Here is a 15,000-nt window from a genome sequence, read left to right as displayed (position 1 = left end):
GCCCCAAACCTTGGTACCCAGAGACCTTACAACAACCCCAACGGAACCAAAGCAGAAGGAAGGAAGAGAGAGTGAGCTGAGGACACACCCATCTTATATACCCATCCTCAGCTCCCCAAACCCAGGTGACCCCACTTAGCCTGACGACCTACCCACTCTGCCCAGGCTCCCACAGGAACCAGAGTGGGAGGCGTCACAATATCATCACCTTAGTCTCTCTCGTCTACAGTGACCACAGATATCAATGGGTCCAGGGTTAGGGTCCATCTGAATCCCATATGGGGGTTTTTCCACATATAAAACATTTCACAGCTTAATTTGAATTCATTTTGACCAAACTTAATTGTTATTGGTACTGGGCATCATGATTGTTAGCACCATAATATATTCATAGCGCATATTTTTGCACTGCAACATTGTAGGGTCAGGGGCCTATAATAATAATAATAATAATAATAATAATAACAAATAAATTAAAAATCTGGGTGTTTGTACTATCCTCCTGGTTCAGGCTTCAGACCCCCTTTCTGTGTCGCACAGTTTGAAATGTTTATATGAGTAATTAAAGCATGCTAATAGTGGATCTGATTAATTCATAACATATTTGGTATCTCTCTATTGGAATGCCATCAAGGCCCTGTCTGAAAGAACCCAATTCGTGACGTTAGAATTCTAAGGTTCTATCTCCATTTTTGTCAAAATTTTGTTTTTTACATAATCTGATCCATTAGGTGTTTATTAATGCCTGTGTGGTGTTATTTTTTTAAATGTTGACATTTTTTTGTTAGTTATTAATAAAATACAAAGGTTCCATCTCACAAAACATAATGGAATGTAAAAACTTTGATGCTCAATATCTCTGAACTGCCCTAAACGGAGATAGAACCTGATAATTCTGAGCTCACGAATTGCTGACCGAAGTTCGTCCTCTGCAATGAGCCCTTCACAAGATGTATTTTGTGTCACAGATAATTTGATAGTTATTTTTTAGAAAATGTTCACCAAAAAAATGTTCACCAAACTATCCTTTGGTGAATGAAGAATTTCTTTGTCATTTGTAACAACATTTTGTAGGGTTTTTTGGTGGTGTTTCTATGCTCAATCTTTCCTGAATCAGTTCCTCTAAATCATTCAGTACAATAAATGAATGAATGAATGAATGAATGAATGAATGGTCTTTATTGGTCTTTATTGTCATTGCTATAGTACAGGTACCAAACAACGACATTTGGGAGGGGTGGCTCCCCTGGTGCTAGGAAAGAAAAAAAAACTAAAAAAACAAGAAGGGAAAGGAGCTGGTTTACATAAATAAAGGCATGTAAATGTACACTATCCACTATACTATACTGTACAGATAGACGACTAGGGTTGTCATATTGCACATAGTGTTATTGCACATTCATTTAAAGTGTCGCAGTTTGCAGGCTTGAAATGTACATATTTGTGCCTCAGCACTACACCTGATTTTTTCAATCCAGGTCTGCTGAACCTATGTACTGTATATATAAGAGTTTATTTTTGTTCCTTCTATCACAGAGACTGTCAATGGCGCCGGACCTGAGCTAGATTACTCTTCCTGCTACGACTGGTGGATTGATGATTCACTTCCTTAGTCAAATGTATTAATTGTAAGTCGCTTTGGAATAAGAAGGAAAATGAAATCTGTGAAACAATTAATCAAGTTTGTATGGCTCCAAGTCGTACAGTATTATTAGAGTTATTAATGATTGTATGAAAGTATAACTATTATATATTTAATATTTGAGGTTTAAAACAAACCAAAATTGGACCTAATGATATTAGTAGTCACTGTAGACGAGAGAACAAAGGTCATGATATCAATGGACCTATCGCTAAGCTACGCCCCAAAATAGAAATTGTCCAATCATATCACAGCAAAAATCACGACAGGCAGAAAACTCGGACAAACAACTCGCTAATATCTGATGGTGAAAAGCTTCTAGACTAAATATTCTTGTCATCTTTAAAAAAAAACATGTCTATTACTTGCTCTGGTAAATCAGTAATCAGAAATGTGCCAACTCCCGCCATTGTAAGTCATTGAAGGTCATTCAGTCACGGTCGGTCAGTCAGTCACTGTCAGTGAAGCGTTATTTGTTTGTCCGAGTTTTCAAAGGGGGCGTGGCTTAGCGATAGGTCAATTATATGTAACTGATGAATGAATCATATGATGACCGGTTTAAGTAAATATTCACATCTCAAGAAACAACACAAAACAAATATTATGTTACTAGAAGCTAGCTTTATTTCTGAGCGTGAGGACTGTCATGAGGTCCTTAGTTGGAGGCGATGGTCTGGTCGATGTAGGCACGCAGCTCTGTGACGCGGGCGTACACACCAGGCATGCTGGTGGAGCACATCCCACTTCCCCAGGAGACGATACCAACCAGAGTCCAGGCGCCGGCCTTCTCACACACCAGGGGGCCGCCAGAGTCTCCCTACACACACACACACACAGAGGAACACACACAGACACACACACACACACACACACAGAGAGAGGAACACACACACACACAGAGGAACACAGAGAGGGTTAGAACCGAAGAAGACGATTCTGTAGTCCATAAGATGTCCTAAAGACGTCCTCTGGACATCCTAGAAAGACGTCATCTGGACGTCCTAGAAAGACGTCATCTGAACCCACATTCCGGCTTCCCTGAGGACGTCTTTTGGACACTTTGTTTACTGGGAAGCTGTCAAATACCATCTCTAGAACGTTCTGTTCTCTAGGTAGCTGTAATTCTGGAGTTTATGGAAATGTAATTGGTCTAAAGCCATTGTTGATAGTTGTAGGACTATTGATGGTCATGTCTAGGTTGTTGGTCAGGCAGCAGCAGTGAGGTGAGGTCCTGTGGCATCATGTGGTTCACTCTGCTCACCATGCAGGAAGAAGCTCCACTGGCACCAGCGCAGACCATCAGGTCACTGATCTTGCTGCCCCAGTACTTCTTGCAGTCAGTGTTGGTGAGCAGAGGCAGAGCAGCCTGCTGCAGCAGGGCGGGGGTGTCATTGGCTGGGGGGGGGCAGGACGACACATTATAACATTATTACACTGAGGTGTGTGTGTGTGTGTGTGTGTGTGTCAATCAATCAATCAATCAAATGTATTTATATAGCACATTTAAACATGACACTTGTCAACCAAAGTGCTTTACAGTAGCAGTACTCCTAAAGTGTAAATAAACAGAAAATAAACAACCAACAGAACAACAGAGGAACAGAACAACAAGTCCAAAACAAACAAGGCAAGAGTCAGGGTGAGTCAGGGAACGCTAAGGAATACAAGTGAGTTTTGAGCTCAGATTTAAAGGACTCGTTGGAAGGGACAGATTTTATGGACATGGGGATGCTGTTCCAGAGGTCGGGGGCTGCGACAGCAAAAGCACGCCCCCCCCCCCTAGACTTGAGGTTGGACATACGGGTGGTTAGGAGAACCTTATCAGCAGATCTGAGGGCCCTGACAATGGTATAGGGGGCGAGGAGGTCTGCTAGGTAGGAGGGGGCCTTACCATTAAGAGCTTTACAGACAAAAAGAAGAACTTTAAATTCTATCCTATAACGTACTGGGAGCCAATGAAGGGAGGCAAGGACAGGGGTGATGTGAGCTCTCTTCTGAGTACCTGCGAGCAATCTAGCAGCAGCTTTGTGGGGTCGCTGTAGGCGGGCCATGATCGACTTATTAAGCCCCAGGTACAGGGAGTTACAGTAATCAAGTCATGATGATATAAAGGTGTGAATGACTCTCTCAAGGTCTGAGGGGGAGAGAATGGGCTTAATCCTAGCAATGGTCCGGAGCTGGACTAAACACCCCTTCACCACTGAGTTCACCTGCCTATCAGGGTGAAATTCGAGGGTCAAAGAACACGCCCAGGTTTTTAACAAAGGGCTGAACTAGGACAGACAGGTTACCCAGGCTGCTGGCGATCACACTGGTTTGGTTTGGGCCGAAAAGGAGGATTTCACATTTAGAGTTGTAAGAAATGTTGTGCCATCCAGCATTTGATGTAATCTAGACAGGATCGGAGGCTGTCAAGACTGGACTTTGGTCATTTGGTTTAATGGGGAGATAGACCTGAGTGTCGTCGGCATAACAATGGAAAGAGATGTTTCTGAATGACTAAACAAAGGGGCAGCATATACAGAGAGAATAGAATAGGGCCAAGGATGGAGCCTTGTGGGACCCCGCAGGAGAGAGAGGCGGAGGGTGAGGAGCTTCTATCACTGAGGTAGGAGGTGAACCAGGAGAGAGCTGTGCCACTGACACCAACTGCCTGGCAGAGACGATCGATAAGGATGTTATGGTCTATCGTGTTGAAGGCGTGTGTGTGTGTGTGTGTGTGTGTGTGTGTGTCCTCACCGTTGTAGCGAGTCAGACCCCAGCCGGATGTCACACACTTCATGCCTCCAGCGAAGTTGTCTCCACTCTCAGCGACACACACAGGGGAAACACGCATACCCATCTTAGCAGGAGAGGCCAGCTTGACCAGGGTGATGTCATTGTTGATGGTGTAGGGATTGTAGCTGGGGTGCTTGAAGACCTGTTGGAGGGAATGGCAGAACCCAAGCTTAATATTCTCAGATGAAAGACTTATGGTAGATCACACGTTTTAAAATATGAAAACTGTAGGCAAGGGGATTGTAGGGACTGTCTTCATAAAGGCTTTCAACCTGAGTAGCTCACAACATCTCAGTCTCTCTATAATCCTGAGTCTACCTTTTCTATATCAGTCCTAGGAGTGGGTTGTATCTAGCCTACCTTGCCAACCCTGATGGTCTGGATGTCCTCAGCGTTGGAGTCACGGTCATGTTCTCCCAGGACCACGCGGTGAGACGTCCTGAAACACACATTCATCATATCATATACATAGATTTCTTTCATTATAAAAAAAAAAAAAAAAAGTTTTAGAACCAGTTTTGTAACTTCTTATACTTCAATAAGGAGGTGAGGTAAGCTAGACGTTTATCCATTAGGGATTTGTTTACAAAAAGGCAGTAATTGTGCGATCCACGGGACTTAAACAAGGTTATCATCTGTGATAAAGTGAAGTGCTCTAAGATAAATGGCCTCCAAGGGTTTAAGAGTGGTGGCTGGTCCAATGTGCGTGCATAAATGATCAGATAATTTTTGGGGTGATTTGGAAAATAACATATACTTGGCTTTTCCAGTGTTGTGTACCAATTTCAGTAAAACAAATGCTTTCTGTTGGAGAGTAAATGCAGACTGTAGCTCAGAAATAACCTAATCCATCGTGTGGCCAATAGCATATACAACAGTGTCATCGGCATACATAAATGCAGGTTACAATTATTTAGAGATAATCCAATATCCAGGTAATGGTCGACCATATCGAACAGGGTTACAATGTCTAGATATAACAATATGTTAATGAAAGGATATATAAAAGCTTGCATTATGCCAGGATTCCTGTGTGTTGTCATGTAATAATAATAATAATAACTTTATTTGTATAGCGCTTTTCCTGCAAACGTTGCAGCTCAAAGTGCTTTAATCATTATATAATCTTAATTTAATTATTTTGTCATTTAAAGGCAATATTAAAAAGATGGGTTTTTAGTCTTGACTTGAACATAATGTGCTGTGGTTGCATCCCTAATGTAAACATAGTGTGCACATAGTGTTATTGCACATTCATTTAAAGTGTCGCAGTTTGCAGGCTTGAAATGTACATATTTGTGCCTCAGCACTACACCTTATTTTTTCAATCCAGGTCTGCTGAACCTATGTACTGTATATATAAGAGTTTATTTTTGTTCCTTCTATCACAGAGACTGCCAATGGCCCCGGGCCTGAGCTAGATTACTCTTCCTGCTACGACTGGTGGATTGATGATTCACTTCCTTAGTCAAATGTATTAATTGTAAGTCGCTTTGGAATAAGAAGGAAAATGAAATCTGTGAAACAATTAATCAAGTTTGTATGGCTCCAAGTCGTACAGTATTATTAGAGTTATTAATGATTGTATGAAAGTATAACTATTATATATTTAATATTTGAGGTTTAAAACAAACCAAAATTGGACCTAATGATATTAGTAGTCACTGTAGACGAGAGAACAAAGGTCATGATATCAATGGACCTATCGCTAAGCTACGCCCCAAAATAGAAATTGTCCAATCATATCACAGCAAAAATCACGACAGGCAGAAAACTCGGACAAACAACTCGCTAATATCTGATGATGAAAAGCTTCTAGACTAAATATTCTTGTCATCTTTAAAAAAAAACATGTCTATTACTTGCTCTGGTAAATCAGTAATCAGAAATGTGCCAACTCCCGCCATTGTAAGTCATTGAATGTCATTCAGTCACGGTTGGTCAGTCAGTCACTGTCAGTGAAGCATTGTTTGTTTGTCTGAGTTTTCAAAGGGGGCGTGGCTTAGCGATAGGTCAATTATATGTAACTGATGAATGAATCATATGATGACCGGTTTAGGTAAATATTCACATCTCAAGAAACAACACAAAACAAATATTATGTTACTAGAAACTAGCTTTATTTCTGAGCGAGAGGACTGTCATGAGGTCCTTAGTTGGAGGCGATGGTCTGGTCGATGTAGGCACGCAGCTCTGTGACGCGGGCGTACACACCAGGCATGCTGGTGGAGCACATCCCACTTCCCCAGGAGACGATACCAACCAGAGTCCAGGCGCCGGCCTTCTCACACACCAGGGGGCCGCCAGAGTCTCCCTACACACACACACACAGAGAGGAACACACACACACAGAGAGAGGAACACACACACACACACACACACACAGAGAGGAACACACACAGACACACACAGACACACACACACACACACACACAGAGGAACACACACACACACACACAGAGAGAGAGGAACACACACACACAGAGAGGAACACACACACACACACACAGAGAGGAACACACACACACAGAGAGGAACACACACAGAGAGGAACACACACACACACACACAGAGAGAGGAACACACACACACACAGAGAGGAACACACACACACACACACAGAGAGGAACACACACACACACAGAGAGGAACACACACAGAGAGGAACACACACACACACACACACAGAGAGGAACACACACACACACAGAGAGGAACACACACACACACGCAGAGAGGAACACACACAGACACACACACACACACACACACACGCAGAGAGGAACACACACACACACAGAGGAACACAGAGAGGGTTAGAACCGAAGAAGACGATTCTGTAGTCCATAAGATGTCCTAAAGACGTCCTCTGGACATCCTAGAAACACGTCATCTGGACATCCTAGAAACACGTCATCTGAACCCACATTCCGGCTTCCCTGAGGACGTCTTTTGGACTCTTTGTTTACTGGGAAGCTGTCAAATACCATCTCTAGAACGTTCTGTTCTCTAGGTAGCTGTAATTCTGGAGTTTAAGGAAATGTAATTGGTCTAAAGCCATTGTTGATAGTTGTAGGACTATTGATGGTCATGTCTAGGTTGTTGGTCAGGCAGCAGCAGTGAGGTGAGGTCCTGTGGCAGCATCATGTGGTTCACTCTGCTCACCATGCAGGAAGAAGCTCCACTGGCACCAGCGCAGACCATCAGGTCACTGATCTTGCTGCCCCAGTACTTCTTGCAGTCAGTGTTGGTGAGCAGAGGCAGAGCAGCCTGCTGCAGCAGGGCGGGGGTGTCATTGGCTGGGGGGGGGCAGGACGACACATTATAACATTATTACACTGAGGTGTTTGTGTGTGTGTGTGTCAATCAATCAATCAATCAAATGTATTTATATAGCACATTTAAACATGACACTTGTCAACCAAAGAGCTTTACAGTAAAAGTACTCCTAAAGTGTAAATAAACAGAAAATAAACAACCAACAGAACAACAGAGGAACAGAACAACAAGTCCAAAACAAACAAGGCAAGAGTCAGGGTGAGTCAGGGAACGCTAACGAATACAAGTGAGTTTTGAGCTCAGATTTAAAGGACTCGTTGGAAGGGACAGATTTTATGGACATGGGGATGCTGTTCCAGAGGTCGGGGGCTGCGACAGCAAAAGCACGCCCCCCCCCCCGTAGACTTGAGGTTGGACATACGGGTGGTTAGGAGAACCTTATCAGCAGATCTGAGGGCCCTGACATTGGTATAGGGGGCGAGGAGGTCTGCTAGGTAGGAGGGGGCCTTACCATTAAGAGCTTTACAGACAAAAAGAAGAACTTTAAATTCTATCCTATAACGTACTGGGAGCCAATGAAGGGAGGCGAGGACAGGGGTGATGTGAGCTCTCTTCTGAGTGCCTGTGAGCAATCCAGCAGCAGCTTTGTGGGGTCGCTGTAGGCGGGCCATGATGGACTTATTAAGCCCCAGGTACAGGGAGTTACAGTAATCAAGTCATGATGATATAAAGGTGTGAATGACTCTCTCAAGGTCTGAGGGGGAGAGAATGGGCTTAATCCTAGCAATGGTCCGGAGCTGGACTAAACACCCCTTCACCACTGAGTTCACCTGCCTATCAGGGTGAAATTCGAGGGTCAAAGAACACGCCCAGGTTTTTAACAAAGGGCTGAACTAGGACAGACAGGTTACCCAGGCTGCTGGCGATCACACTGGTTTGGTTTGGGCCGAAAAGGAGGATTTCACATTTAGAGTTGTAAGAAATGTTGTGCCATCCAGCATTTGATGTAATCTAGACAGGATCGGAGGCTGTCAAGACTGGACTTTGGTCATTTGGTTTAATGGGGAGATAGACCTGAGTGTCGTCGGCATAACAATGGAAAGAGGTGTTTCTGAATGACTAAACAAAGGGGCAGCATATACAGAGAGAATAGAATAGGGCCAAGGATGGAGCCTTGTGGGACCCCGCAGGAGAGAGAGAGGCGGAGGGGGAGGAGCTTCTATCACTGAGGTAGGAGGTGAACCAGGAGAGAGCTGTGCCACTGACACCAACTGCCTGGCAGAGACGATCGATAAGGATGTTATGGTCTATCGTGTTGAAGGCGTGTGTGTGTGTGTGTGTGTGTGTGTGTGTCCTCACCGTTGTAGCGAGTCAGACCCCAGCCGGATGTCACACACTTCATGCCTCCAGCGAAGTTGTCTCCACTCTCAGCGACACACACAGGGGAAACACGCATACCCATCTTAGCAGGAGAGGCCAGCTTGACCAGGGTGATGTCATTGTTGATGGTGTAGGGATTGTAGCTGGGGTGCTTGAAGACCTGTTGGAGGGAATGGCAGAACCCAAGCTTAATATTCTCAGATGAAAGACTAGATGGTAGATCACACGTTTTAAAATATGAAAACTGTAGGCAAGGGGATTGTAGGGACTGTCTTCATAAAGGCTTTCAACCTGAGTAGCTCACAACATCTCAGTCTCTCTATAATCCTGAGTCTACCTTTTCTATATCAGTCCTAGGAGTGGGTTGTATCTAGCCTACCTTGCCAACCCTGATGGTCTGGATGTCCTCAGCGTTGGAGTCACGGTCATGTTCTCCCAGGACCACGCGGTGAGACGTCCTGAAACACACATTCATCATATCATATACATAGATTTCTTTCATTATAAAAAAAAAAAAAAAAAGTTTTAGAACCAGTTTTGTAACTTCTTATACTTCAATAAGGAGGTGAGGTAAGCTAGACGTTTATCCATTAGGGATTTGTTTACAAAAAGGCAGTAATTGTGCGATCCACGGGACTTAAACAAGGTTATCATCTGTGATAAAGTGAAGTGCTCTAAGATAAATGGCCTCCAAGGGTTTAAGAGTGGTGGCTGGTCCAATGTGCGTGCATAAATGATCAGATAATTTTTGGGGTGATTTGGAAAATAACATATACTTGGCTTTTCCAGTGTTGTGTACCAATTTCAGTAAAACAAATGCTTTCTGTTGGAGAGTAAATGCAGACTGTAGCTCAGAAATAACCTAATCCATCGTGTGGCCAATAGCATATACAACAGTGTCATCGGCATACATAAATGCAGGTTACAATTATTTAGAGATAATCCAATATCCAGGTAATGGTCGACCATATCGAACAGGGTTACAATGTCTAGATATAACAATATGTTAATGAAAGGATATATAAAAGCTTGCATTATGCCAGGATTCCTGTGTGTTGTCATGTAATAATAATAATAACTTTATTTGTATAGCGCTTTTCCTGCAAACGTTGCAGCTCAAAGTGCTTTAATCATTATATAATCTTAATTTAATTATTTTGTCATTTAAAGGCAATATTAAAAAGATGGGTTTTTAGTCTTGACTTGAACATAATGTGCTGTGGTTGCATCCCTAATGTAAACATAGTGTGCACATAGTGTTATTGCACATTCATTTAAAGTGTCGCAGTTTGCAGGCTTGAAATGTACATATTTGTGCCTCAGCACTACACCTTATTTTTTCAATCCAGGTCTGCTGAACCTATGTACTGTATATATAAGAGTTTATTTTTGTTCCTTCTATCACAGAGACTGCCAATGGCCCCGGGCCTGAGCTAGATTACTCTTCCTGCTACGACTGGTGGATTGATGATTCACTTCCTTAGTCAAATGTATTAATTGTAAGTCGCTTTGGAATAAGAAGGAAAATGAAATCTGTGAAACAATTAATCAAGTTTGTATGGCTCCAAGTCGTACAGTATTATTAGAGTTATTAATGATTGTATGAAAGTATAACTATTATATATTTAATATTTGAGGTTTAAAACAAACCAAAATTGGACCTAATGATATTAGTAGTCACTGTAGACGAGAGAACAAAGGTCATGATATCAATGGACCTATCGCTAAGCTACGCCCCAAAATAGAAATTGTCCAATCATATCACAGCAAAAATCACGACAGGCAGAAAACTCGGACAAACAACTCGCTAATATCTGATGATGAAAAGCTTCTAGACTAAATATTCTTGTCATCTTTAAAAAAAAACATGTCTATTACTTGCTCTGGTAAATCAGTAATCAGAAATGTGCCAACTCCCGCCATTGTAAGTCATTGAATGTCATTCAGTCACGGTTGGTCAGTCAGTCACTGTCAGTGAAGCATTGTTTGTTTGTCTGAGTTTTCAAAGGGGGCGTGGCTTAGCGATAGGTCAATTATATGTAACTGATGAATGAATCATATGATGACCGGTTTAGGTAAATATTCACATCTCAAGAAACAACACAAAACAAATATTATGTTACTAGAAACTAGCTTTATTTCTGAGCGAGAGGACTGTCATGAGGTCCTTAGTTGGAGGCGATGGTCTGGTCGATGTAGGCACGCAGCTCTGTGACGCGGGCGTACACACCAGGCATGCTGGTGGAGCACATCCCACTTCCCCAGGAGACGATACCAACCAGAGTCCAGGCGCCGGCCTTCTCACACACCAGGGGGCCGCCAGAGTCTCCCTACACACACACACACAGAGAGGAACACACACACACAGAGAGAGGAACACACACACACACACACACACACAGAGAGGAACACACACAGACACACACAGACACACACACACACACACACACAGAGGAACACACACACACACACACAGAGAGAGAGGAACACACACACACAGAGAGGAACACACACACACACACACAGAGAGGAACACACACACACAGAGAGGAACACACACAGAGAGGAACACACACACACACACACAGAGAGAGGAACACACACACACACAGAGAGGAACACACACACACACACACAGAGAGGAACACACACACACACAGAGAGGAACACACACAGAGAGGAACACACACACACACACACACAGAGAGGAACACACACACACACAGAGAGGAACACACACACACACGCAGAGAGGAACACACACAGACACACACACACACACACACACACGCAGAGAGGAACACACACACACACAGAGGAACACAGAGAGGGTTAGAACCGAAGAAGACGATTCTGTAGTCCATAAGATGTCCTAAAGACGTCCTCTGGACATCCTAGAAACACGTCATCTGGACATCCTAGAAACACGTCATCTGAACCCACATTCCGGCTTCCCTGAGGACGTCTTTTGGACACTTTGTTTACTGGGAAGCTGTCAAATACCATCTCTAGAACGTTCTGTTCTCTAGGTAGCTGTAATTCTGGAGTTTATGGAAATGTAATTGGTCTAAAGCCATTGTTGATAGTTGTAGGACTATTGCTGGTCATGTATAGGTTGTTGGTTAAGCAGCAGTGAGGTGAGGTCCTGTGGCATCATGTGGTTCACTCTGCTCACCATGCAGGAAGAAGCTCCACTGGCACCAGCGCAGACCATCAGGTCACTGATCTTGCTGCCCCAGTACTTCTTGCAGTCAGTGTTGGTGAGCAGAGGCAGAGCAGCCTGCTGCAGCAGGGCGGGGGTGTCATTGGCTGGGGGGGACAGGACACACATTATAACATTATTACACTGAGGTGTGTGTGTGTGTGTGTGTGTGTGTGTGTGTGTGTGTGTGTGTGTCAGTGTTGGTGAGCAGAGGCAGAGCAGCCTGCTGCAGCAGGGCGGGGGTGTCATTGGCTGGGGGGGACGGGACGACACATTATAACATTATTACACTGAGGTGTGTGTGTGTGTGTGGTGGGAACAGAACACTCTTGCTCAATAATTATGTAAGTACGGAGGACTGGGTTTCTTAGAATTAAGACATTTCCCACTACAATAACATTATATTAAACTGAGGTGTGTGTGTGTGTGTGTGTGTGTGTGTGTGTGTGTGTGTGTGTGTGTGTGTGTGTGTGTGTGTGTGTCAATCAATCAATCAATCAAATGTATTTATATAGCACATTTAAACATGACACTTGTCAACCAAAGAGCTTTACAGTAAAAGTACTCCTAAAGTGTAAATAAACAGAAAATAAACAACCAACAGAACAACAGAACAACAGAACAACAAGTCCAAAACAAACAAGGCAGGAGCCAGAGTGAGTCAGGGAACGCTAACGAATACAAGTGAGTTTTGAGCTCAGATTTAAAGGACTCGTTGGAAGGGACAGATTTTATGGACATGGGGATGCTGTTCCAGAGGTCGGGGGCTGCGACAGCAAAAGCACGCCCCCCCCCCCGTAGACTTGAGGTTGGACATACGGGTGGTTAGGAGAACCTTATCAGCAGATCTGAGGGCCCTGACATTGGTATAGGGGGCGAGGAGGTCTGCTAGGTAGGAGGGGGCCTTACCATTAAGAGCTTTACAGACAAAAAGAAGAACTTTAAATTCTATCCTATAACGTACTGGGAGCCAATGAAGGGAGGCGAGGACAGGGGTGATGTGAGCTCTCTTCTGAGTGCCTGTGAGCAATCCAGCAGCAGCTTTGTGGGGTCGCTGTAGGCGGGCCATGATGGACTTATTAAGCCCCAGGTACAGGGAGTTACAGTAATCAAGTCATGATGATATAAAGGTGTGAATGACTCTCTCAAGGTCTGAGGGGGAGAGAATGGGCTTAATCCTAGCAATGGTCCGGAGCTGGACTAAACACCCCTTCACCACTGAGTTCACCTGCCTATCAGGGTGAAATTCGAGGGTCAAAGAACACGCCCAGGTTTTTAACAAAGGGCTGAACTAGGACAGACAGGTTACCCAGGCTGCTGGCGATCACACTGGTTTGGTTTGGGCCGAAAAGGAGGATTTCACATTTAGAGTTGTAAGAAATGTTGTGCCATCCAGCATTTGATGTAATCTAGACAGGATCGGAGGCTGTCAAGACTGGACTTTGGTCATTTGGTTTAATGGGGAGATAGACCTGAGTGTCGTCGGCATAACAATGGAAAGAGGTGTTTCTGAATGACTAAACAAAGGGGCAGCATATACAGAGAGAATAGAATAGGGCCAAGGATGGAGCCTTGTGGGACCCCGCAGGAGAGAGAGAGGCGGAGGGGGAGGAGCTTCTATCACTGAGGTAGGAGGTGAACCAGGAGAGAGCTGTGCCACTGACACCAACTGCCTGGCAGAGACGATCGATAAGGATGTTATGGTCTATCGTGTTGAAGGCGTGTGTGTGTGTGTGTGTGTGTGTGTGTGTCCTCACCGTTGTAGCGAGTCAGACCCCAGCCGGATGTCACACACTTCATGCCTCCAGCGAAGTTGTCTCCACTCTCAGCGACACACACAGGGGAAACACGCATACCCATCTTAGCAGGAGAGGCCAGCTTGACCAGGGTGATGTCATTGTTGATGGTGTAGGGATTGTAGCTGGGGTGCTTGAAGACCTGTTGGAGGGAATGGCAGAACCCAAGCTTAATATTCTCAGATGAAAGACTAGATGGTAGATCACACGTTTTAAAATATGAAAACTGTAGGCAAGGGGATTGTAGGGACTGTCTTCATAAAGGCTTTCAACCTGAGTAGCTCACAACATCTCAGTCTCTCTATAATCCTGAGTCTACCTTTTCTATATCAGTCCTAGGAGTGGGTTGTATCTAGCCTACCTTGCCAACCCTGATGGTCTGGATGTCCTCAGCGTTGGAGTCACGGTCATGTTCTCCCAGGACCACGCGGTGAGACGTCCTGAAACACACATTCATCATATCATATACATAGATTTCTTTCATTATAAAAAAAAAAAAAAAAAGTTTTAGAACCAGTTTTGTAACTTCTTATACTTCAATAAGGAGGTGAGGTAAGCTAGACGTTTATCCATTAGGGATTTGTTTACAAAAAGGCAGTAATTGTGCGATCCACGGGACTTAAACAAGGTTATCATCTGTGATAAAGTGAAGTGCTCTAAGATAAATGGCCTCCAAGGGTTTAAGAGTGGTGGCTGGTCCAATGTGCGTGCATAAATGATCAGATAATTTTTGGGGTGATTTGGAAAATAACATATACTTGGCTTTTCCAGTGTTGTGTACCAATTTCAGTAAAACAAATGCTTTCTGTTGGAGAGTAAATGCAGACTGTAGCTCAGAAATAACCTAATCCATCGTGTGGCCAATAGCATATACAACAGTGTCATCGGCATACATAAATGCAGGTTACAATTATTTAGAGATA

The 15,000-nt window shown here is 43.9% G+C and overlaps 3 protein-coding genes across 3 annotated transcripts in view; all 3 read right to left on the bottom strand.

The window, feature by feature from the left end:
- Positions 1–2,263: 2,263 nt before the first annotated feature.
- Positions 2,264–4,876, bottom strand: LOC308158389 (chymotrypsin A-like; the record flags this gene model as incomplete). Its single annotated transcript, XM_080531977.1, has 4 exons — positions 2,264–2,459; positions 2,904–3,037; positions 4,382–4,562; positions 4,781–4,876. The coding sequence occupies 4 exons, from the start codon at positions 4,874–4,876 to the stop codon at positions 2,298–2,300; spliced, it is 573 nt and encodes a 190-aa protein (XP_080388103.1). The 3' UTR covers positions 2,264–2,297.
- A 1,662-nt stretch (positions 4,877–6,538) lies between these two features.
- On the bottom strand, positions 6,539–9,554 carry LOC308158388 (chymotrypsin A-like; the record flags this gene model as incomplete). Its single annotated transcript, XM_080531976.1, has 4 exons — positions 6,539–6,734; positions 7,586–7,719; positions 9,059–9,239; positions 9,459–9,554. 4 exons carry the CDS (start codon positions 9,552–9,554, stop codon positions 6,573–6,575), a joined length of 573 nt encoding a protein of 190 aa, XP_080388102.1. The 3' UTR covers positions 6,539–6,572.
- A 1,659-nt stretch (positions 9,555–11,213) lies between these two features.
- Positions 11,214–15,000, bottom strand: part of LOC308158474 (chymotrypsin A-like) — a 5,328-nt gene continuing 1,541 nt past the window's right edge. The window contains exons 4-7 of the mRNA XM_080532108.1: positions 14,439–14,517; positions 14,039–14,219; positions 12,255–12,388; positions 11,214–11,409 (exon numbers count right to left, since the gene is read on the bottom strand). Of these exons, the coding sequence (XP_080388234.1) occupies positions 11,248–11,409; positions 12,255–12,388; positions 14,039–14,219; positions 14,439–14,517 (556 nt within the window). The 3' untranslated portion in view covers positions 11,214–11,247. The remainder of the gene's footprint in view (positions 11,410–12,254; positions 12,389–14,038; positions 14,220–14,438; positions 14,518–15,000) is intronic.

This window comes from Nansenia antarctica (assembly GCF_963989245.1).
Source record: "Nansenia antarctica genome assembly, chromosome: 5".
Classification (NCBI taxonomy): Eukaryota; Metazoa; Chordata; class Actinopteri; order Argentiniformes; family Microstomatidae; genus Nansenia; species Nansenia antarctica.
The sequence above is the reverse complement of the archived record's forward strand: the minus strand, read 5'-3'. Positions and strand labels throughout refer to the sequence as shown.